Here is a 23,595-nt window from a genome sequence, read left to right on the forward strand (position 1 = left end):
AATTAAGTGAATCTATTTTAAAATGATGGTCCTGTTGGGGCAGCTAGGTGGCGCAGTGGATAAAGCACCAGTCCTGGATTCAGGAGGACCTAAGTCCAAATCCAGCCTCAGACTCTTGACACTTACTAATTGTGTGACCCTGGACAAGTCACTTAACCCCCATTGCCCCACAAAAAAAAAAAAAATGACGGTCCTGTACATGGACATAAGCAACCATTGTTTTCCACTTTGACTATGCAACATTTACTGGAGTGGTATATAAGAAATATTTATTTAAGTGGGTTATTTAGATGCTGGGTATGACTATTTCCTGCATTGCCATAAATACCGGAACAAAACCTGGCTACCTGTGCATGCAATGCTTTTTGGCAGTTGTCTAACTGAATTATTACTAATGAATTTTTCTCTTCTCACATCCTGTTTTCTCCATGCCTCTCTTCCCCTTGCATTTCATTCTCTTCTCATGCCTTGGCATCTTTCGACTTTGCCTACTTGCTGCATTTTCCGGCTGCCTCCTGCTCTCCAGTGTGACCAGGATCAGTGCATTCAGAGCACCAAATTCGTTTTGCAGGCTGCAGCTACACCGTTGCTCCAGAGCGAACCAAGCCTAACCAGTGAGGAGCTCCCTCTTCCAGGAAAGACCACATTGGGCACTCCCTGTGCTACCTTGTCCCTGGGACAGCCAACGCCACCCTCCTCCATGCCCAATCTCACATCAGAAACTATTCTGACAGATATGATACCATTGAAAGAGGAACACAATGGCCATCAGTTCCTTACACCAGAGGAAGCCCCTTCGCCCCCTGGTATGTTGTCAACAGGCAGTCCTGTCACACATAGTCACACCCTGCATGTCCTAAGCTTGGCCAGCCAAGACTCATTGCATGAAGACTCAGTGCGTGGCCTTGTAAAGCTCAGCTCAGTCTGACCCATGTGGACCGTCAGCACAGGGGGAGGCGCAGTGCACTTTTCCAAGAACTTTGCTACTCTCAAGACCAGGTGTGGAAGCCAACAAGAGAGATCTTCCCAGCACTCAACCTTCTAATTCCATTATGGCCTCAGTGATGGGGACACCCTGTTGTGGGTTAAATGACCATCTATAAAGTAGATGAATCGATTTCAGGGGATATTTGGGGGCAGGTCCTAAAGCTCATAATTTTGTCTTATTTGACTTTTCTTCCCTTTCCCCAATTCTTCCTCCCTTCCACCCTTAATAAAAACTGAAATTGATACCAACAGTCCAGTTTTCTGAAGCCTTGGGCAATGAGAATTTCCCAGCAGTTGGAGTCACATTTCTGAATCTTTATTCCAGTAGAAGAAAGATCTTGGGATATAAATGCCATACTCTGTGTTCTCTGTTGTTGTAATACACACTGGTTAAGGGTTTATGATACTTTGTGGCCAGATTGAAATGCACTTAAGTGTTATACTACTAATATTTGAATTAGACAATTTCCATTCTGTTTATTAATTTAAAAAAAATTAAAAGAAAAAGAAGAAAAAAAAAAAAAGACCAGCTGTGGATTTACATGCCACACTGTAGTATGTGTTACAGTGGTGTTGGTATCAATAAGAAGTGCTGCATTTTTTTTTAAAGTTATGACTTTCCAAGTTCAGTTTCACTGAAGGACAATTATCAACTGAAACCAATGGACAATATTATTATTTTTCAACCATTCAACTCTATTATCTGTGGATAGGTGGTACCTACAATACCCTGGGTTTTATCACATTACTTATCATTTAATCTTCTGTTAAATATTTAAATTAGGTATTGTATTGTGCCATGCCTGCAGGGGCAGTTCCCCATGGGTGAGATTTTCAGTGGACATCCAATAAAAATGCCATCCTTCATTCTCTGGATCTGCGTACAATTATCCTTATAAAGTCTAAAGGACAAAACCATCTGGAGGACCAGCAGAGGGTTTGTGGTTGTTGAGGTAGATTGGCAGGGAATAAGCCTGGATACACCATGAATCAGATCAATGAATAGTATCATAACACTGGGAGGATTTCTTTGGTAGGAAGGTGACTTTCTGTCCCATTTCTAGGAGGGATTGTCTCATTATTTAGGGATTTGACTTGTGTTTGCATTCTGTAAAGTTCAATGCCGCTGTAAACAGAAGATAAAGGAGTCACTCAAATAGGAGATTGACTGACTCTTCTCCATTCTGTGTGCTGAGGGCAAAGGAAAGAGACCAGGGAACCTGTTAGAGGTGTCAAAGAGTTAGTCAAAGGAACCCGTAGGAAGTATGTGCTGAGATCCTGAGAGATCATTCCTCTTAACTAGGCCAGTCATCAGAATAGGATTAGGAAAATTACCAACTCATCCCTTTCGATTTATAACTGGGGGCAGGGAATGGGGAGGACATTGGATTTTGTATAAGGAATAATTCAACTCAGGGGCAATTGCAGGGGACCCAACTTGTTATGGAAAACTGTGCCATGTACTTTACTTGCCTTCCTCTTCAGATGATAATGCCTGCAATGATTTCTTCTCAGGACAAATTAAATTCTGCAAGCTCAAAATAATGCTCTCTGTCCATATGACTGGCTAAAAGACAAGCTGCATTTATTATTGATCAAGAAGCCCAGACACTTTGAATTAATTGGATAAGGCCATTTCCCTGGATAAGGCCATTTCCCCGAATAAAAGGTGGGAGGAACATGACCATCTTGTTTGAAGAAAAAGAAAAAAGAAGCACAATTTGGATCCTGGAAACAAAGCCATCTCTGCTGGCACTGAAGCCACACCCAGATCTCTCCTCTTCTTGTGACTTTACAATATGTGATTTCTCCCACTCTGAGAATTGTGATTCTGTGTTTGCTGGTGATTCCCAGACCCCATCTCACCACTCTTAACTCCTTACACTGGAACATGTAGAAAACAGAAAAGAGAAATCACAAGAGCAGTTTCTGGTTTCCTAGATCTCCTGACCACTCCCTCCTGATTATAATTCTTCATTCACACTAGAAACTCACGGACCTGTCTTTGGAAGAATAAGGAAAAATTTGGAAGCAATTTCAAAGCAGTGCCAAAGTGTAATGGGGCTGCCTTGGGAGACAGCAATCTCCCCATCAACAGAGGTATTCAGGCTCAATGAATATTGGTTGGGGAAGAGTTTCTCATAGAGGCACAGGTTGCAAGAGACAGCCTGTAACATCCATTGCTCTGTTGAGATTCTGTGATTCTGAATCACCCATAAACAAAAGAGGCCAGATCTATCCCACGGTGGCATAATTTCATGAGAATTTGCACAAATACTTAAGCCTGCCCATCACCCCGTTCTCTCTTTGTGAAGAAGTAAAAAACAAAACAAACCAACAAAAAAAAACAATGTGCCTTTTTGATGTGGTTCCCAGAAACAGGTGAGAGTACAAAGACAGCATGATAAAGAAGCAGCTTGACATCATGGACAGATCCTTGGCTCTAGAGTAAGGAAGATCTTAGTTCAAATCCTGCCTCAGACTTTACTAGCTGTGTGGACCTAGACAAGTCATTCAACCTCTCTCAGCCTCGGTTTTCTCATCTGCAAAATGAGGGTAATATAATAACACCTACCTCACAGGGTTGTTGTGAGGATCAAATGAGATAATATACGTAAAGTGCTCTGAAATGTTTACGACATGATAGAAATGTTAACTCTCAAGGAATGGAAAGAATTCTGAGCTAGCATCAGGGAGGCCTGAGTTACGGTGTGTAATGACCAGTAGGTCAGTTTTACTTCCCTAACCTTCATTTTCCACACCTAGACTAGATTATTTCTAAGATTCCTGCCAGTCTTTATGTTCAAGTGCTCTATGATTTTTCTGGGGCCAAGATACCCCACCTTATTAGGAGAGTCCCTGCAGAATAACCATGAATCCTTATCTTCATGTATGATGAGTGTTCTTATAATGCCTTTTTTTCTCCTCCTCTATCCTCATCCTTCACCCCTACCTTCTCCACTAACCAACCACTACATTATTTATCAAACTCTGCTTTCAAAGTGAGCATGGCTGTTCAGGATTTACTATGCTATTAAAACTTGGACCATTATCGAAAGAGCCATTTCTCCAGGGGAAGTGAATTTAGTTCATGCAGTCAGCCTCAAGGGATAGTGCCTCCCCACCCCTGCACTGTGGTTAAGAGGAGAAGTGAGGGCCTGAGGATTAAATGCATCTGTGTTTACACTGGCTCTCCCCCTTCCTATTGGTTCCAAGGGTTGGTTTCAGGAAGCCTGAATGTCCTTCACCATCCCGGGGTGACATGACCTAGTCTATATTTTTAGCTATTTGAGTAATTCAAGCAAGCTATAATCGAATATGTTTTGATATTTTGCAAACTGCCAGTGTCATGGATTGATTGTTCACTAGGAACCAGTGGAGTAAGATAAATATTTTACTATGCTACTAAAACTTAGACCATTATCTCATGCACTTAAAAGCTTTATCATTTAAAGACTCATCTGCTTTCAGTTTTCCCAGGAAAGCTGGGGCAAGATATATGCTGCCCAGTCTCTTTGTTAGGATGGCTGAGTTTCATTCAGTTACCCTTGGCTTCTGGGAAGGAGGGTTGCCAATAGCATCAGCAGATCTGTAGACAGTCTGTGCGTGAGAGAGCTCAGTGACAAGGCACTCTGGGGCCCCGGGAATTTGCTGTCATTCTGTCCTGCAACCAAGCTAAAATATGACAGTTTCCTTTTTTTTTGGTCTAGCCTATAAGAATGATGCAACATCCTCCCTGGAATCTTCTATTTTGGACAATTCCAGTGCCCCCAAGGGCCTATTTCTAATCCCACAGTAGCAGACCATGGCCAATTATAGAGCCTCACTTCATTGTTTTCTTGCCCTGTTGTTTTTATGATTGGCTTATCAGGGTTAAAAATGGAAACTAAATATTATTTTGCTTTCCATTTTGTAATCTCATCCCAGACCCTGAGGTTTTCATTGTTGTTCTTTCCCTCTCCCTCCCTATCCCTTATGTATTTGGTTGTTATTTAGGAGTCACGTAGTATTGTTGAAACAACACTGGATTTGAAATCAGAAGAAAAGATTTGAAGCCCACCTATGCTCCTTATAACCCCTAAGACCTTGGGCCAATCACTTGTCTTCAGTGAGTTGTAGTTTCCCCATCTGTAAAATGAAATTAAATCAGATGCTCTCAAGGTTCCTCCCAGTTCTAAATCCTAGGATCCATTGCTTGCCCCTTCTCCTAGCTCCCAACCAAATGAAAACCAACCCCCACACTTCACTGTGTTGCATTACGTCTCCTTGGCATTGTTGCCTTGTGAGGACATCTACTGGAAAATGCAGAGAATTTTTTGAAAGCTTTGCGATTCAGTGGCTCCTGAAGGGACTGCACTTGGTCCAGCTAGCAGAAGAAGAGCCCATGCTGTCCTCATCACCTTCCACCTTCACAGACTGTCTCCTGGGAGCAAAAGCTTTCCATGGACTCTAGTTCTCCCTTCTAGAATTTGTTCCATAACTACTGCTCCTCCTTTGCAGGGGTGGGGGGAGGGGGAGGAGGGATTAATTTGTGTGTGTGTGTGTGTGTGTGTGTGTGTGTGTGTGTGTGTGTGTGTGTGTGTGTGTGTGTGTGTGTGTGTGAGAGAGAGAGAGAGAGAAGTGATGTGTCCTCATGGCTGCCTGGTAAGGTATCAAGAATTTGGTTTAAATCGTCTTATTTTTCATGATAGTTTTGAGGAGACACCAATGTACAAATTATTTTATAGGGCAGGAGGGCTTGGGGGGAGAAAAGGGATGGAGTGGGAAGCAAAAAAAAAAAAGAGAAAAGAGGAACAAGTTTTGAATATTGTTGCCTTATGACTATTTTGAAGCTGAGCCTAAATAAAAATAATGTTTACAGTTCTCTTCATCAAATATCTAGGAGCCTGTGGAAATCTAATGTTTTCTTATCCAAAAAGGAAAGGCTTTAAAATACATTACCTGCTGCTCCACCCCTATCTATGTGTATAAAATTTTATATCCTCTCTAATTGTATTCTACTGGGTGCTTTCCATATTGCTTCCTGAAAGACTGCCGCTAACTTGTTTCTTTTTTTAAAAAAACTTGTTTCTTTAAAATATGTCCCTTTCCATCTTTTAAAATGAGTTATCATTAATAGATTAGATTAGTTTCAACATTGTTCTCATTGTAATCACAAATGTCCAAGACCATTACATTTTTGTAAATCAGTGAATCTTCTAGCAACTTGCCCATTGTACACGGTCCTGATAATGCAACCAAGATGGATTTCCAAATACAAGTGGTTACTACATTAATTCAGCCATTAAAAATAATTGTGTAGATATAAGATTAGATTGTTTCTGGAGCAACTGAATTTGCAGCTGCCACAATGAGATGAATGACTTCAACTGGAATTATTTTCAGATCTCATAAACCCCAGGAATTATATGCAGAATGAGTTGGGGAGCAGATGGACATTTTGCGCTACTGTGAAGTTGGGTTTTTTTTCCTTCCATCAATTGTTACATTTTTAAAAAAAGAAATGTGGTATTGATTTATGGAGTTCTGAATCAATGATTGTCTTAATTGTCCTTGATATCTTAACATGCACAGTTAAACTGAAAGGCCATATGGTCCATCCAATGAAATTTGCTTTGCCCTGTTCTGTGTGAGTGGAGATTGTTTTAGCCTATGGTGGAATATGACTTTGAAGCTCTGATGCCCTTGTTCTTGGAAACAGTTTTGGTTTGTGCTTTATTCTAATTTAGCATTCTGGTATACCCCCCCAAATAAAAACTCTTGGTATATTCAAGGCTCTGAAGCTGAACAACAACAGCCATGTGGGCCATGCCAGTGTGTATTTTCAGAGATGTGTATGCCTATCTAAGTGCCTCTTTGATGTTTTAATCAATGCTTGCATAATTGATTTTTTTAAACCCACTGAACTGAATTAAGACAACATTTTTCCTGCCTCAATAAAAGCTGTTCATGGTGTCGAATGTAAAACCTCAATCTCTCTCAACACTCATGTTGTCATGATAAGACAATCTAACTATAGTCAGGTCTCCATGAGACAAAATGAAGAGCCAATATGGCATGTACATAATGAATTGGGACCGTGTAGACATGGCCCAGTCTGGATGATTAATGAAAACTTGTGTTGATTTCTTTTTTAGTCCCAAATTATCCAGATTGATTTTTCAAAGATTCTCAAACTTTTCAGTCCCAGAAACACTTCAGCAAGGCAAACCACCTTAATCCACATCTCTTCCTATTTGGCATCTTCTTTCTCTGTCTCTGTTCCTCTATCTGGGTCTCTGTCTTTCTATTTCTATCTCCCTCTCTGTTTTCTTCTCCTATTCTCTCTATCTCTTTCACACACACACACACACACACACACACATATATGCATACATAAATGCCATCAGAATTAGCTAAGAAACATCGACTACAGGCCATTAATAAATACTCTACTGTCAGACAGAAGATAAAGCATAGTTTATCATATTCTAATCACTTCTAATTCCTCATTACTTTCAGCAAGGACTTCTCCTCCTACTTTCTGGTGAAAATAGACACAATCCTTTAGGAACTCACTCATCCACCCTCTTCTGTACCTCCAAATATCTATTCTGCCATCCTTGTTTTCTTCCCAGCTCTCTCAGAAGAGATAACCTATCTCTTCTTCAAGGTTAATTCTTCTACTTATTGCTTTGATCCCATCATCTTGTTCCATCAGCTACACCTCTATTTTATATCATCAGTCTCTCCCTTTCCATGGGTACTTTCTCGTCTTCCCCAAAACATTTTCAGTTTCCCTCATTTTAAAAAATGTTCCTCTACTCTGTTATTCCCTTATACAACCAAGTTCTCTCTCACTACCTAGTCACTATAGAAATGCTATTTTCCCCAGTCCATATTCTTTCTTCTATGCTGTTTATGATATTGTTCACCCATGACTTCTTAAACCTCCATCAGGGATATCATTGAAGTGATTCTTGCAAGAGGCTGAATTGGGTGGCATCTAAAAATCCCTTCAAATTCTAAATTTCCATGATACTCTGAAACTGGTTCTTCCCTTGACAATGTTTTGGTTTTCTCCACTCTCTCCAGTCATTTCTCTCTCACATTTGTTGGTCTCCCTTCTTCCTGGCCCCAAACTAGCCTTCCAAACTTCTCTTAGTCCCCTACGTACATCTTCCACTCCAGCAAAACTGATTTCCTCATTCCCCTAAGACTAATTTTTACATTCCAGTGGATCTGTGGTTTCATCAGTCTGGAAACTCCCCCCAGGGGTGCAGCTAACCAGCCACCCATGCCTTTACAAAATTCTTGTCCATGTACTCTGATGAATCTTTCACTGGAGACCTTCCTCTAGTTCTCTTGACATTGCCTGCCTATCAAAGAGGCATAAGAACTATCCAGTTTTACTTCACTCCTCATATATCACCAGCCCACATCCTCTTCTGATAATAGATCTTTTCATTGACATCCTTAACTGGCAATATATGGAGCCTTCTCACACCCACCATGAACTTTTCCATTTCCATTTAGTGTTCCCCAACTTGAATTCTTCAGACTGGAGTCTTCCATGATTTGCAATATACCACAAGAATATTGGTTTTTAAAAGATGGGTCTTTGTTTTAGGGAGAAGCTTGAATCATTAAAAGACTAGAATAGCGGGGCAGCTGGGTGGCTCAGTGGATAGAGCACCGGCCCTGGAATCAGGAGGACCTGAGTTCAAATCTGGGCTCAGACACTTGACACTTACTAGTTGTGTGACCCTGGGCAAGTCACTTAACCCTCATTGCCCTGTCCCCCCCCCCCAAAAAAAAAAGACTGGAATAGGAAAAGTGTTTATTTAGAATCTACTTTGTTCCAGGCACTGTGCTAAGCACTTACAAATATTATCTCATTTGATCTTCACAGTAACTCTGCAAGGTAAATGCTATTATTATCTCCATGTTGTTTGTCCTTCATCCTTGAAGAGGACCATGACATCGGGAAGAGATGTCATGACATGCAGTGAATTGGATTTAAATGAGAGAGGGCTGTGCAAGGTCACCAAACTCACTCTCTCTTCCAGAGCCAATTGGGTCCAGTGGCAAGGTATATATCAAAACGACTAGAGATGGATTCAGGTGTTTAAGGAAATTGGAGTTAAGTGACTTGCCCAGGGTCACATGACTTAGTAAGTGTCTGAGGTGAGCTTTGAACTCAGCACTCTAGCCACTGCATCACTTAGCTGCCCAAAAGAGCTTCACAATTTCTCGAAGGCAATCCAGCCTGTACTACTCATATATATATACACACACACACACACACACACACACACACAGATGGATCAGATCTATGAGTTTTCCATCCAACTGTATACTATGGTGTGGACAAGAGACTTTCTTATCCATTATGTTTTATTACTCTGGACTTTTGAATAATTATAATTCTAATTTGGAAAGCCCTGCAATATTCTGGAGTTTCATACCACCTGCACAATGCCATCGGCAAATAACATCTAGAGGACCTCTCTCTATAAAGAATCCCTCTTCCATTCTGAGACATGATGACTTTGGACCCCCAAATTCCCCATAAATTTTCCTATCCCACACCCCATGCTATTCTACCTATCTAGGACCCCCACTCCTGCCTACTCCCTAAGTTCTTCTCCAGTTGCCTCTCCCCTCAGTACTCACACCTTCTGGACTCTTCTAGAACTTAGTCTGTTCCATGTATTTAATCTCTCTAAAGATATGCTACCGTCTATCATTATCCATCTTTATATATATATATATATATATATTTCCTGCATCCACTTGACTGAAGTCTCTTTGTGGGCAGGGACCATGTGTTTTACCTCTTCAGAGAATCTCAGAATTGAAAGATTTTCAGCAGGCAGCTAGTTCAATCCATACTAGACCAACAATCCTCTGCACAACCCCTCCACTGATACTTCCCATGGCAGAGTCTTTCATCTTCTACATAGAGACAAAATTCATGTAGCTGCATTTTCCACCCATGTCTCCCAATTTTTCCCACTCAGGTCCAGAAGATTGAGTCTAAGCTCTCTTCTATGTAACAGTTATTCAAATAATTGAAAGCAGCTATTTTGATTCTTCCTAAGTTGTCTCTTTTCTAGGCTAACCATCTCCAAGTTCCTTCAACTGTTCCTCACAAGGCACTTAGTTCTCTGCATCCTCACCATACTAATCACCCTCTTCTGGAAACACTCCACTTTGCCAATGTCCTTCCTAAAATGTCTCATCCAGAAGTGAAGGCAATATTCCAGATGCCATGTGCCCAGAGCAGAGAATTGCCACTACCCACTAGCTGGAAGTGCAGTGCTTGGTATTGAGGTAGCATTGGATAATCCTCTGGTGATTAAGTTACCACAAGATTCCACTGCCTATAAGAGTCTCATGATCAGAACCTCTCAATTCCTCTGCTCAAACTCCTTGGGTAAGTTACCCACCTCCATTTCACTTTGTGCTTCAGATGTGGCTCAAATATAAAGAAACCAAGGGGTTGTAAGTTAAGTCTGTATAGCACTTCAAAATTGGCAAAGTACTTTACAACCTCATTGGTGCCTCACAACATTCTCCAGAAGGTAGGTGCTACTGTTATCTCCATTTTACAAATGAGCGAACTGAGGCAGACTGATTAAGTGAATTGCCAAGAGTCACATAGTAAGCTTCTGAGGTCAAATTGGAACTTGAGTCTTCCTGACTCCATGTCTGGCACTCCATATACATTGTGTCACCTAGCTTAACTACATAGAGAGTCCTGGGGCAGCTAGGTGGCGTAGTGGATAGAGCACTGGCCCTGGAGTCAGGAGGACCTGAGTTCAAATCCGGCCTCAGACATTTAACACTTACTAGCTGTGTGACCCTGGGCAAGTCACTTAACCCCAATTGGCCTCACTGAAAATTTTTTTAAAAAATAAAAATAAAAAGAGAGTCCTTTTAAACTGGGATGCTAAGTCCCACTTTTACTGAGAGGATCAAGGTCAGAATTTTCTGTGCAATACCCCCAGTGCTAACTAGTATTTTGGCTTTATTTCTTAATATAAACTAGACAGAAGTTTTAATTCCAGCTTTTTCTTATCACCAAGTCAAGACAACAAGCATTTATTATGAACCTTCTTTGTGCCAGGAACTGTGCTAATCTCTGGGTAGCCTAATAAAAGTTCTGTTTACAGTTCAACCTGCGGTCCTTTTAAACCTGTGATTCTGGTTCAATAGGGCTTTTAAGAGTATAGGTTTTAGGGGCAGCTAGGTGGCACAGTGGATAGAGCACCAGCCCTGGAGTCAGGAGTACCTGAGTTCAAATCCGGCCTCAGATACTTAACACTTACTAGCTGTGTGACCCTGGGCAAGTCACTTAACCCCAATTGCCTCACTAAAAAAAAAAAAATTAAGAATCTAGATTTTATTAAATTTTAAGATGTGACTTTGGTTTTGTTTGGGGATTGAATGGGATTTTTATAATTAAATAAATATTTATTGAGAATTAGCAAGAAAGATATCATAACCTGACCATCTCCTTATTTAGTTTCTCTAAAGTGCTAGCCTGGAGTCAGGAAGACCCAAGTTCAAATCTCCCCTCAGACACTAGCTGGGTAACCTTCTTTGCCTCAGTTTTCTCATCTGTAACATGAACAAGAGAAGGAAATGGCAAACCACTCTATTATCCTTGTCAAGAAAACCCCAAATAGGGTCACGAAGAGTCAGACATGACTGAAATGACTCAACAACAACAAACAGTTCCCCACTTATGAAAGGCATTGTTACAAAAGTCTATTTGTACATTTCAGTTGGTTAGAACTTAAAACAGCACTTTCAATTTAAAAAGTTATATAAATGATAGCTGGGAGGTAGCTTAAATAGTACTAAATTGTACTAGTGAGCTCAAAATTCTCTTTTTTCCCCCTTTTTCTTCTTTTTTTTTTTTTTTTTGGTGAGGCAATTGAGGTTAAATGACTTGCCCAGGGTCACACAGGTAGTTAAGTGTTAAGTGTCTGAGGCTGAATTTGAACTCAGGTCTTCCTGACTCCAGGGCTGGTGCTCTATCCACTGTGTCACCTAGCTGCCCCTGAGCTCAAAATTCTCTTATTCCTGTCTAGACTCCAAATCCTTGGTCTCATCTCTGTGCACCTGAGTCCTAAGTTAAGTGGGGAATGGGTATGGACTAGAGAGAGTATTTAGTAGCTGGACACTTCCTTTAGTATTGTTTGGAGAGTGGATTCTAGCAATAGCAGAATGGATAGTTGGGGGTAGAGGAAAGAAAGAGCAGAACTGGAATGGTGAGCAATGACTCTTCTTGCTAGCCAAGGGGGAGCTAGATGGTACAGTGACTAGAGCGCCAGGCCTGGAGTCAAGAAGATCTGAGTTCAAATCCACTTCAGATACTTACTAGCTTTGTGACCCTGGACTTGTCACTTACCACCACCACCCATTTGCCTCAGTTCCTTATCTGTAAAATGGGGACACACTAGAGAAGGAAATGGCTAACTACTCCAGTACATTTGCCAAGAAAACACCATAGATCGATGAATTGAACAACATGCTAGGCACTGTGCTAGGTGCTAGTGATACAAAGAAACGACTAAGCAATTACATTCTACTGGGGGGAAACATATGCACGCACATACAAAACAAAGTTCATATGTAGGCAAAATCTACACAAACTGGGGCAGCTAGGTGGCGCAGTGGATGGAGCACTGGCCTTGGAGTCAGGAGTACCTGAGTTCAGGTCCAGCCTCAGACACTTAACACTTACTAGCTGTGTGACCCTGGGCAAGTCACTTAACCCCAGTTGCCTCACTAAAAAAATTTTTTTTTAATTTAAAAAAAAAAATCTACACAAACTGGTTTTAGGAAAGATGACAGCACCAAAAAGGGGGAGGAAGGACAGGATCCAGCTGAAATGTAAAACAAACAAGGAATTTTAAGAGGTGGAGATGAGAAAAAAAAGCAAAAACAAAAGAACAATTCCATCCATGGAAGTTCAGCCAGTACAAAGACACAGAGATGGGAGATAGAATATTTTATGGAAGTTACTGAGGAACAACAGGAAAGTCAGTGAGGATGGACTATATATAGTGTGTGAAGGGGAATGACATGATAAGCCTAGAGAGATAGGTTGGAGCTAGAATTTTTTTTTGGTTGGGGGGCAGGACAATGAGGGTTAAGTGACTTGCCTAGGGTCACACAGCTAGTAAATGGCAAATGTCTGAGGCTGGATTTGAACTCAGGTTCTCCTGAATCCAGGGCCAGTGCTTTATGCACTGAACCACCTAGCTGCCCCCGGAGCTAGAATTTAAAGAGCTTTAAATGACAAGCAGAAAAGCTTGTATTTTATATTAGAGGCAAACACAAACAATTGCATACACTTAAAACTAGCATGGGACCGCTAGGTGGTACAGTGGATAGGGCCCTGGGCCTGGAGTCAAGAAAACCTGAGTTCAAATCCAGCCTCAGACACTTACTAGCTGTGACCCTGGGCAAGTCACTCAACCGCATTTGCCTCAGTTTCCTCTTCTATCAAATGAGCTGGAGAAGGAAATGACAAACCACTCCAGTCATCTTTGCCAGGAAAAACCCAAATAGGGTCACAAAGGGCATGACCGAACAACAACAAATAACTAGCAAATGAATGAAGTTTCATTTCAACCAAGCATTTCTAAGTCAAGGGCTTTGTTTCATGACAAAGAATCCATATACAGCCATGCCTTTAAATAACCTCATACACTTACACAAGGAGGCAAAATGTACTAGAAAGAGCATTGGAAGTCAGGAAGCTAGGGCAAGACACTAAACCTCTCTAAGCCTTAGTTTCCTTGTGAATTTTGTTTGTTTTTTTTTTTTTTTGTGAGGCAATTGGGGTTAAGTGTCTTGCCCAAGGTCACACAGCTAGTAAGTGTCAAGTGTCTCGGACTGGATTTGAACTCAAGTCCTCCTGGCTCCAGGTCCGGTGCTCTATCCACTGCGCCACCTAGCTGCCCCCTTCCTTGTGAATTAAAATAGGGATGATGATGGCACCTGCCTCACAGAGTTGTTCAAATGAGGTAACAAATGTAAAGTATTTTGCATATAAAAGTTATAACTATTATTAAGTCCCATGACCTTGAACTCCCTTTTAAGCCTCAGTTTCTTTCTCCTGTGAAATGAAGTTTTTGGACTCCTTTTCTAAGATCCCTTCTAGATCTGTGAATACTTATTACAGTTCTTAAGGAAAAATAGCAAGTGGTCAGCCCAAACCCAATTTAGTTACATGTGTGTTTGGAATAGATAATTCTAGACATATTTACCCAGAATAACCACTACATAATTTCTGTTTTTATTAATTACAGATCACTTTGGACCAGTGATTTGCTCCAATGCTTTTCCACCAAAATAAATATATTATTTTAAATACAATTCCTTTAAAGTCTGGATTGCAAATAGCAGAAAATGAAATCTCTTTCCTTTAGTGATTTTTGTCTTTGCAAAGATTTCAAAATACTCCAATTTCATTTGCCCTGTGTTTAGGTTGTCTCTATGAAAACACATTTTTCTTTTGTCTTCAGGGTCCTTAGGAATTTTAGCTAAGATGTTTTCCTGGCAGAAATTCTGAATGACTCAGCTAAACCCAGCTTGACCAAACATGGATGGCTCCCTGGGGACCGTGGATCATTTCTTTCCTACTTTTTTTTTATCCAAACAATCTTGAATGAAAACATACAGTATGCTTTGAAGAGTACATAACTGACATTGTGCATCATGCTGAGAAAATATCGATCCTTGGACAAAGACTTTTTTTTTTTTTAACAGCATCTTTTTAATGCTGATCAATACTCTCTGGATGAGGTACAGAAGAGATGACAAGTATGTAATGTTCCTTATTCCCCTTTCCTGGAAAAATCTATGCTACAAACATATCTGTGTGTCTGCATCTTTATTTCCTGAGTCCGATCCAGTCCAAGGACTAAAACATAATTAATTTTGTTAGGTCTGGAAACCACATTGGAAATGCAGCTTCTAAGCAATAACACGAACAGATAGATTTTGGTGTCTCCAAACCTTCCGAGTTTCTTCTTATGGAAATTCCAAACAATCAGTGTCCCTGACATGCCCTGAATCACAATTTCAAATCAACTGCCTCTGAGTTTATGGTACAGCCCTTCCAGTGGGCATATGTTATCACATCTAGAAGGCAGGTGTGTGTTGTTTGGTGTAAATGTGTTCTTGAAAAACCGTGTGTAGATTAAAATTTTGCGAACAGGTTCAAACTTGAAATGCATTAGGGTAGCTCTCTCTATATATAGGAAAACTATGGTAAATACTTCTGCAAAGTTAAAAATCTTTTCTAATGGGGCAGCTAGGTGGCGCAGTGGATAGAGCACTGGCCCTGGATTCAGGAGGACCTGAGTTCAAATTCGGCCTCAGACACTTGACACTTACTAGCTGTGTGACCCTGGGCAAGTCACTTAACCCCCATAGCCCCACAAAAAAAATCGTTTCTCATAAACTCTCTCTAACTTACTATGAATGAATGAATGAATGAAAAAAGCATTTATTTTTTACTCTGTTGCCGTGGGCAGCTAGGTGGCACAATAGATAGAGTGCTGGGTCTAGAATCAGAAGGACCTGAGTTCAAATCCAACCCCAGATACTTCCTAGTTGTTGTGACTCTGGGGAAGTCATTTAACCCTGTTTGCCTCAGTTTCCTCATCTGTCAGATGAGCTGGAGAAGGAAAATTTTTGCCAAGAAAACCCCAAATAGGGTCACAAAGGGTCAGACATGACTGAACAGCAGCAACAGCAACTATGTGCCAGGCACTATGCTAAGTGCCAGGAATACAAATGCAAAAAGTAGGAGACTCTGTCTTCTTGTAACCAAGAGGAGTTTTTCTAACTGCTAATGGTTCTATCAACCATTTTCTAATAGAAGACAATACATTCAGGGGAGCTGGGTTTGGGGGTGGGAGGATGCTTTGGTCAGAGAAGTCAGGGGTGATGAGTGGAGTCTTAGAATAACTGACTGACACTTCCTTTCTAGGATCTTCACTCACTAGGTTTTCTTTGAGTGGAGGTATATGCTATACATAGTGTGCATACTATAACCCAACAGGAACAATCAAAAAGTAGAAATTTCCTTTCTCCAACACTCAAAATTTTTGTTGAATTGGCCTGTAAGGGCCGTGTCAGTGAACAGGAACCCTAAGCTCCCCTTTAGGGAAGAGAATGAGTATTTATAATAGCACCTACTGTGTGCCAGACACTGTAGTAAGTGTTGTTTTTTTACAAGCATTATCTCATTTGTTCTTCACAACCCTGCAAGATGTGCTATTTATCATCCCCATTTTACAATTAAGAAAACTGAGGCAACTAGATTAAGTGACTTGCACACAGCCACACAGCTAATCAATGTCTGAGGCTAGATTTGAAATCAGGTCTCCTGACTCCAACATTCCCAGGACTTCAGCAACAAGGAGAACTTCCTGACTGTTTCTTGCTATGTGGTAGCTCAGTGCTGAATAATGTGGACACTTTGAAATGAAAAAGCGATCTCCTCATTGGCTCCTGAACTGGAAAAGCCAACAACAGAAGACTTAAAAAACAAAAACAGCTTCTTTCTTGAGTCCTTGCTTTGGCTCTTCTATGTAGCAAGAATTGTGCCCTGTCTCTAGATTTCCCATGAGGGAAAGAAGAAAATAGTCCGTGGTCCTTCCACTAACCTTGCCACCATTCCCATATGTAGAACAAACTCAACTCAGCAAGCTTGCACCTTGGTCCATGGAGGCTTTTGAGATGGATATTTTCAGGCTTGGAGGTAACTTCGTGAGTCAGAGATGGTCAGAGATCCCCGATTCAATGAGTGGGGCTGACTGTTGTCTGAGGAAGATTCTTCATCAGATAAGACAACCACCAGCAAAAAGAAGAAGCATGTCCTGATCCTCACCCACTTTATCAGCAGAGTCACTTAAACTCGGCAGGGCCAAGATGAAATGTAAAATAATGAATCAGCGATCCCACATACTGTTTTATGTTCTGGTGAGGTTCAAGCATCCGCCCCCCAGAAGAACATAACGGTAGTCATCAGTCATTTCTGCATCCTGTTTCGAATCACGTCAATGCATACTCATTAGAGTCTTGCATTTTAGTATGTCTCTTGTGTAGGAAGTAAATACCTATCCTATATCTGATTCATATCATACACTAACGACCTTTCCACCGGCCCTTTTCAGGGAACCTGAAATATGAGATTAAACCTAAGGTTCAAATCATTTGTCCCTAGAGCCCTGGGTTAGAGGTGAGGGGTTAACAAGGTAAAGAGTGTAAGAAACAGGAGTCCAGACCTAGGTCCTTTCATAAGGAGTCAGGTATTCTCAGGACTGAACCCATTTGGACTCTATGCCTATGTCGAGCACAACAGAGAGACCCCTTAGTGGAGAAAAGGCTAGGTGCTATACCCCAGCCCCTGAGGGCCTAGCAGTAGTTCAAAGAAGAAGAAGAAGAGGAGGAGGAGGAGGAGGAAGGAAAAGGAAGAGGAAGAAGAAGAAGAAACCAAAAAGAATCACTATGTACTGAAGGGGAAGTCTGTTTCTGTAACCCAGGGCAACACGCAGTCAGATCTATAGTTAACTCTCGGCTGTTTGTACTAATGGGGGTGGACAGGGTTCTGAACACCTAGTTCAGAATGATAAATACTCTCCAAATTACTTGTGTCTGGTGTAAGAGTGCATTTTAGGATGATTTGACTTCTTTGTTAGACTTTCCATGTTCCTAGGCAATAGAACTTTTCATTCCATTGTTACAGGGAGCACTCAGATGAGAAACTCTTTTTGCCAATGTAAATCATTACCTTTTCTGCAACTTAGAATTTTAGAGAGGTGCCTAGGACCCTGAGAAGGCAAGTAAGGTGCCCAAGGTTGTACACACAGTGTGTGTCAGAGGTAGGATAGGAACCCAGGACTTTGTGACTCAGGGGTCAGTGCTCTCTCCACCATGCCACATGCACTGACTCACACAATGCTCATATGACATGTTCATATGCAAGTCATTTCGCATTGCCTGAGCTCATAGACCAGACAGCAAGGAGAAGTGTCCTAGGAGTTTGCTCAGCCAGCAGAGAAGTAATCATTATTTTCATAAGGCACTTTAAAGTTGACAAAGAAAGCCCTTTCCTTGAAATAACCAGATAGGACATAAAATATAAGCATTAGTATCCTTATTTTATAGGAGAAGAACTGAGAAGCTCAGACAGGCTAAAGCAAAGCTTCTTAAACTGTAAGTCATGACCCCATATGGGGTCACATAACTGAATGTGGGGATAGCGAAAGATTTGGCAGTAAATGTTAGATTTGTATACCTATATACCCAGGGTCACATAAAAATGTCTTGGGGAAAAAAGGGATCATGAATGGAAAGAGTTTACAAAGCCCTGAGCTAAAGGACTTGCCCATGGTAGATCACACAACTAGCACATGCCAAGATTTGAGCACAGGTCTGCCAGTTCCACATCCCGATCTCTTCCCATGATGCTTCCAAACACAGATTAATACAAAAAAAAAAAAGCAAAGAAACAGATAACTGATCATTCTATGACTTTTCTAGATATGTGACAAACAGACACACGAATGCAAAATTAAACTATAGTTCATGGGTGGAAGGCACCCTTATCCAACCTCCTTATTTTATAGATGAGGAAACTGGGGCCCAGGGAAGGAAAGTGATTTGCCTAATGCCGCAAAGGAAGTAAAGTATGAATAAATGAAAATGAAAAAGCATTCACGATTTATTCAAAGCACTGAGCTAAGTGCCTGAGATACAAATAGAAAAATCTCTCAAGGAGATTCCTCTTCTCATTAGAGGAGACCAGTATGAAAGGGCTCCTGGGGCCTCAGATAGCATCAGTAGGTAGATGACAGTACCTGGGGTCTGTATAGAGGCAGGGACAGGTAGTAAGGCCTGAAGGGAGGTAAGAAACATTTACTAAGTTCTTACTATGTGCCAAGCTCAGAGAAGAGCTTTGCAATTAATATCTCATTGGATCCTCACAAAACCCCTGAAAGATAGATGCTATTATTATCTCTACTTTATAGCTGAGTAAACTGAGGCAGACAGAGGTTAAGTGACTTGCCCAGGGTCACACAGCTAGGAAGTGTCCAAAGCCAGATTTTAATTCAGGTCTATCCATTCAGCCACTTGGCTGCCTGAAGGACTTTAAGGGCATAACTTCAGGGAGATGGTAAGGTTTGGGGTTTTTTTTTTCTTTTTTTTGGTTTTTGGTTTTGGGGTTTTTTTGTGAGGCAATGAGGGTTAAGTGACTCGCCCAAGGTCACACAGTCAGTGTCAAGTGTCTGAGGTCAGATTTTAACTCAGGTCCTCCTGAACTCAGGCCCAGTGCTTTATCCACTACGCCACCTAGCTGCCCCCAATGTTAAGTTTTGGTAGTCCTCTATCTCAACAGAAGCAATGAGTTGGTGACTCCCATATCATCCAAGTGGTGTGAGCTGTCAAGCAGCCTAGCTGGGTGTGGATGGCCCAGGATAGGGGCAAAAGTAAAAGGAAATCAAAAAGGAAGAGTAGTGATGACTGACCCACATGGGGTCTGGGTAGCATCAGAAGTAGCATCTGAAACCATTCCCTCTCACTCCCAAACCAGTGGTACAACTGTACCATTCTCATTCTCTCTCTCTCTCTCTCTCTCTCTCTCTCTAGTGAGGCAATTGGGGTTAAGTGACTTGCCCAGGGTCACACAGCTAGTAAGTGTTAAGTGTCTGAGGCTGGATTTGAACTCAGGTCCTCCTGACTCCAGGGCCGGTGCTCTATCCACTGTGCCACCTAGCTGCCCTGTACCATTGTCTCTTAATAATGCTCATCAGTCCAAAATCCTTTTTAAAAAATTCTATTATTTATACAGATCTAATGACCAAGAGCTATGGAGATCAAACCAACATTAGAGGTGATATAATACAATGGGAAAGAGTTGGCTCCTTGAACTGAATGACCTGGATCAAATCCTGCCAGAAAGCATTCTCTGTGTGTGACTTGCCTAGAGCAAGTTACTTAGTTTCCACGACCTCACTTTCCTCATCTCTAATTTAAGGAGAGTTGGACTCAGATAGTTTCTGTGGTCCCTTCTGATTCTAGGTGAAACGTCTTTATCTTAGAAAAATTAAGAACTTCCAGCTAAATATATTTACTGAAATGGCATTCCATAATCATTACTGAAAAACTGATTTGAGAGGCTTAACCTAGGTTTTGTGTAATGATATACAACTATTGTCTCCATGAAGCAGCAAATGACCTTACTTCAGGAACACAGAAAACTGTGAAACTGACCTCACTTTGCCTATTGGAAATCTCAAACTGAATGTACTGTATACATCTTAAACTCAACACATCCAAAACTGGACTCACAATCTTTCCAACCAAGCTCTCTCCTTTTCCTAACCACCATCCTTCCTTTCACTCACACCTCAAGCCATTGGTGAATCAGGGGGATGTCTACCTCAAACATGTGAAGATTTCCCCAGTGAAATGGGAGGATGAGACCAATTTGTTCCAATCGCCATGAAGGCAACTAAAGCAGGCACTAGGGAGCACTTGGTCAGACATAAAAGACAACAAGGACTTCCACTGCATCCTGGGCCATCGCCAGTTGTCCTGATTTTTGTCTGGCCACTAGGCTTCAATCACTCTGGAAGAGAGATCAAGGCTAACAACTTCATGTAGTTCTGTCTCACTGAAATCTAATTCACATGAGAGTCAAGACATCACCTCATGATGTCATTGGTCCTCTTCAAAAAAGAAGGATGAGCAACAATGTATTTACACCCAAGCCCACAATTTGGTGTCATCCTTGACCGACACTCACTCACACTCTCTCTCTCTCTCTCTCTCTCTCTCTCTCTCTCTCTCTCTCTCTCTCTCTCTCTCTCTCCAAATACATTCTAGTTAGTCAAAGTCTTTCCTAAAATGCCCTAATCATGGTCTGACTTAAGACAATGCGTGAATAGAACTATAAACTCATTGGATCTGAACACAACATTTTCATTATTAAAGCCTACCGTGACATTAACTTTTCGGGTTGCCACAACACATCATTGAGTCATATTGATCCTCCAATCCTCGAAAACACCTGGATCATATTAAATTATTGCCTAGCCATAATTTGCCCATCTGATACTCAAGCAGCTATTTTTTGGGAACCAAATGTCCCTTTGTGTATATTAATTCCCATTAAATTCTTCACTTTTATCTTATTAGATGCAATTCATCCCTATAACCTATGGAGAGCTTCTTGGATCCTGACCTTGTCAGCTATTTTAATTCTCCCAGCTCTCTTCCATTGGCGGTTTTGCCATCTATGCTTTCATGCAAGTCATTGATGAAAGTGGTAAACAGCCTTGGGCCAAGGACAACTCTTTTTAGGGCCTTCTACTCTAAAGACCTTTCTAGATTAGGATGACATTAAGAGATCAAACAACAAACATTTATTAAGTGCCTTCTATGCGAAAAGCACTGTGCCAGGGATAGGTGATACAAAAACATCTGTCTTCAAAGAGTTTACATTCTAATGAGGAAAATGGCATATATACATACAAGTAAACATAAAATGTAAAAATGCAAAGTTTAAGTATACATATGTAAAGATATAGATTAAAAAGATGAGCATTTACTATAGCAAGTAGCTTGAGATCATTGAAAACTACCTGGCTCACCAAGGCTGCTAGATAACTCAGTAGATAGAGCTCTGGGTCTGTAATCAGGAAGACCTGAGTTCAAATCCAGCCTCAGACACTTACTAAGTGTGTGACCCTGGGCAAGTCACTTAATCCTGTTTGCCTCCGTTTCCTCATCAGTCAAATAAGCTGGAGAAGGAAATGAAAAACCACTCCAGTATCTTTGCCAAGAAAAGCCCACAAACAGTATGGCCCATAGGGTCACAAAAGGTTGGACACAACTGAACAATAACAAAATAGTTCACCAAGGGGGATGCACCTTGATTGCCTATTTAGTTTGAGGCCCAGCTCCTTGTCGATTTGCAGTATCCATCCAAGATATATGTAATGGCAATCCGGATCAGGGGGCTATGAGTCATACTGCATGTCATAATCTTGGCCACATATGTTTCTCATCCACTTTGTTTTTTCTGTTGTCAACCGATTTGGTGACCACAAATATGAGGAAAATATCATGCACTCTCTCACAGCTTTCAATATGTCTTCTTCAGTAGAATAGAGACAGCAGTTTTCACATGCATACACACCAAAGAACAAAAAATAAAGTTGCAAACTGAACATAATGGACAGATCATGCAAGATAACAGGGAAGTTTCATTTTCAATTAGGCATCGGTAAAACCTTTTAAAAGCAATCATAAATTCAATTAAATTTTATTTTCCGGTTTGAATTCTTTCCTTTCCATATCCCCTTTCCCTCAAGGAGAAAGCAAGAAAAAAAGAAACCCATTACAAACATACATAGTTAAACAAAACAAATTCTGACATTGATCATGTCCAAATCCCTTCCTCCCCAACCCTGACTCCTGCCAAAAAAAAAAAAAAAAAAAAAGCCAGGAGCTTATTTGTATTCTGAGTCTATTTACTTCTATATGTGGGAACAGGTAGCATGAGAAAAGCAATCATAGACAGAATAAGCAACCTCTTGCCTCTTTTCAGGTTTATTTGCTTTGTCTGAGCATCTTACTCTAGACCAATTTTACAGCCACCTTGTTTCTGTAGCCCTGAAGAAGAATGAAGAGGCTTGCAGTAGGAAACAGCAAGGTGTTGTGGGGAAAATACAGGATTTGGAATCAGAAAACCTGGTTGCAACCAAACCTTGTCCCTTAGTACTGTGAAAATGTTTTTGATGACTAGCCTAATTTGGGGGACGAATCTGACTGGAGGACTAATTCTGGGACTCTTGACTAACTGGCTACCTGACTGCTATTAATTTAACATGGGCCTTTCATAAAGTTCCACCACACTGCTCCACTCCCAAAATTGATAAGCAAAGGATTAAGAAGCCTCTTAACTAAATAATCAAAGCAGAGTTTATTTATGAGATACTATTGAAAATTATGAATAGGGGGAAATAAGATGTACAACCTGACTGCATTGCAGTGCGTCTCTTTCCCACCTGCTGTGCCTCGAACTTTTTTATTATAATAAGGGCCTTAGCTACCTCTCGCCTCAGGGTATTTTCACTTGCTCAGCTACTTTCACTAACTCCACCTGTACCCTCTCACTTTGTAAATCCCCCTGCTTCTAACTTTCCTCTCCTTACTGCCCCTGCTGAACCCCTGTGTTTCTCTCTCACCGACCTTCTGTCTGTCTGTCTGTTCCATCAGTCTGTCCTCCGGCCTCTCTCTTCTCTGCTCCTAGTCCTTCTCGTCTTCTCCTGCGTCCTTGTAGCCCCCTCTCTAGTCTGCCGTGCTCCAACCTTTCTAATCTCGTCAGCCACCACTTGACCTCTTCTCCACCTCATCTCATCAGTCCTCTTGAGTCTTATATATATATCTTATCTCCACTCAAATCTCAGGGCTTCTTGCACCCACACACCAAGCTAATCCACTAGCCAGGGCTGCAGCTGGTTGGGGGGGCAGTGCACTCGAGCCTCACGTGCCTCAGGCTATGCCAGAGCCCAGCCTGGACCAGTC

The 23,595-nt window shown here is 41.2% G+C and overlaps 1 protein-coding gene across 5 annotated transcripts in view; it reads left to right on the forward strand.

Annotated features, from left to right (window-relative positions):
* ZDHHC14 (zinc finger DHHC-type palmitoyltransferase 14) overlaps positions 1 to 6,939 on the forward strand; it is a 374,077-nt gene extending 367,138 nt beyond the window's left edge. For 3 of the 5 annotated variants that reach the window (XM_044004828.1, XM_044004825.1, XM_044004824.1), the window contains exon 9: positions 527 to 6,939. In XM_044004828.1, the coding sequence (XP_043860763.1) occupies positions 527 to 928 (402 nt within the window). In that variant the 3' untranslated portion in view covers positions 929 to 6,939. The remainder of the gene's footprint in view (positions 1 to 526) is intronic. The other 2 variants (XM_044004826.1, XM_044004827.1) reach the window with 1 other exon arrangement.
* Positions 6,940 to 23,595: the final 16,656 nt, after the last annotated feature.

Source organism: Dromiciops gliroides, chromosome 4 (genome assembly GCF_019393635.1).
Source record: "Dromiciops gliroides isolate mDroGli1 chromosome 4, mDroGli1.pri, whole genome shotgun sequence".
In the NCBI taxonomy this organism is placed as follows: domain Eukaryota; kingdom Metazoa; phylum Chordata; class Mammalia; order Microbiotheria; family Microbiotheriidae; genus Dromiciops; species Dromiciops gliroides.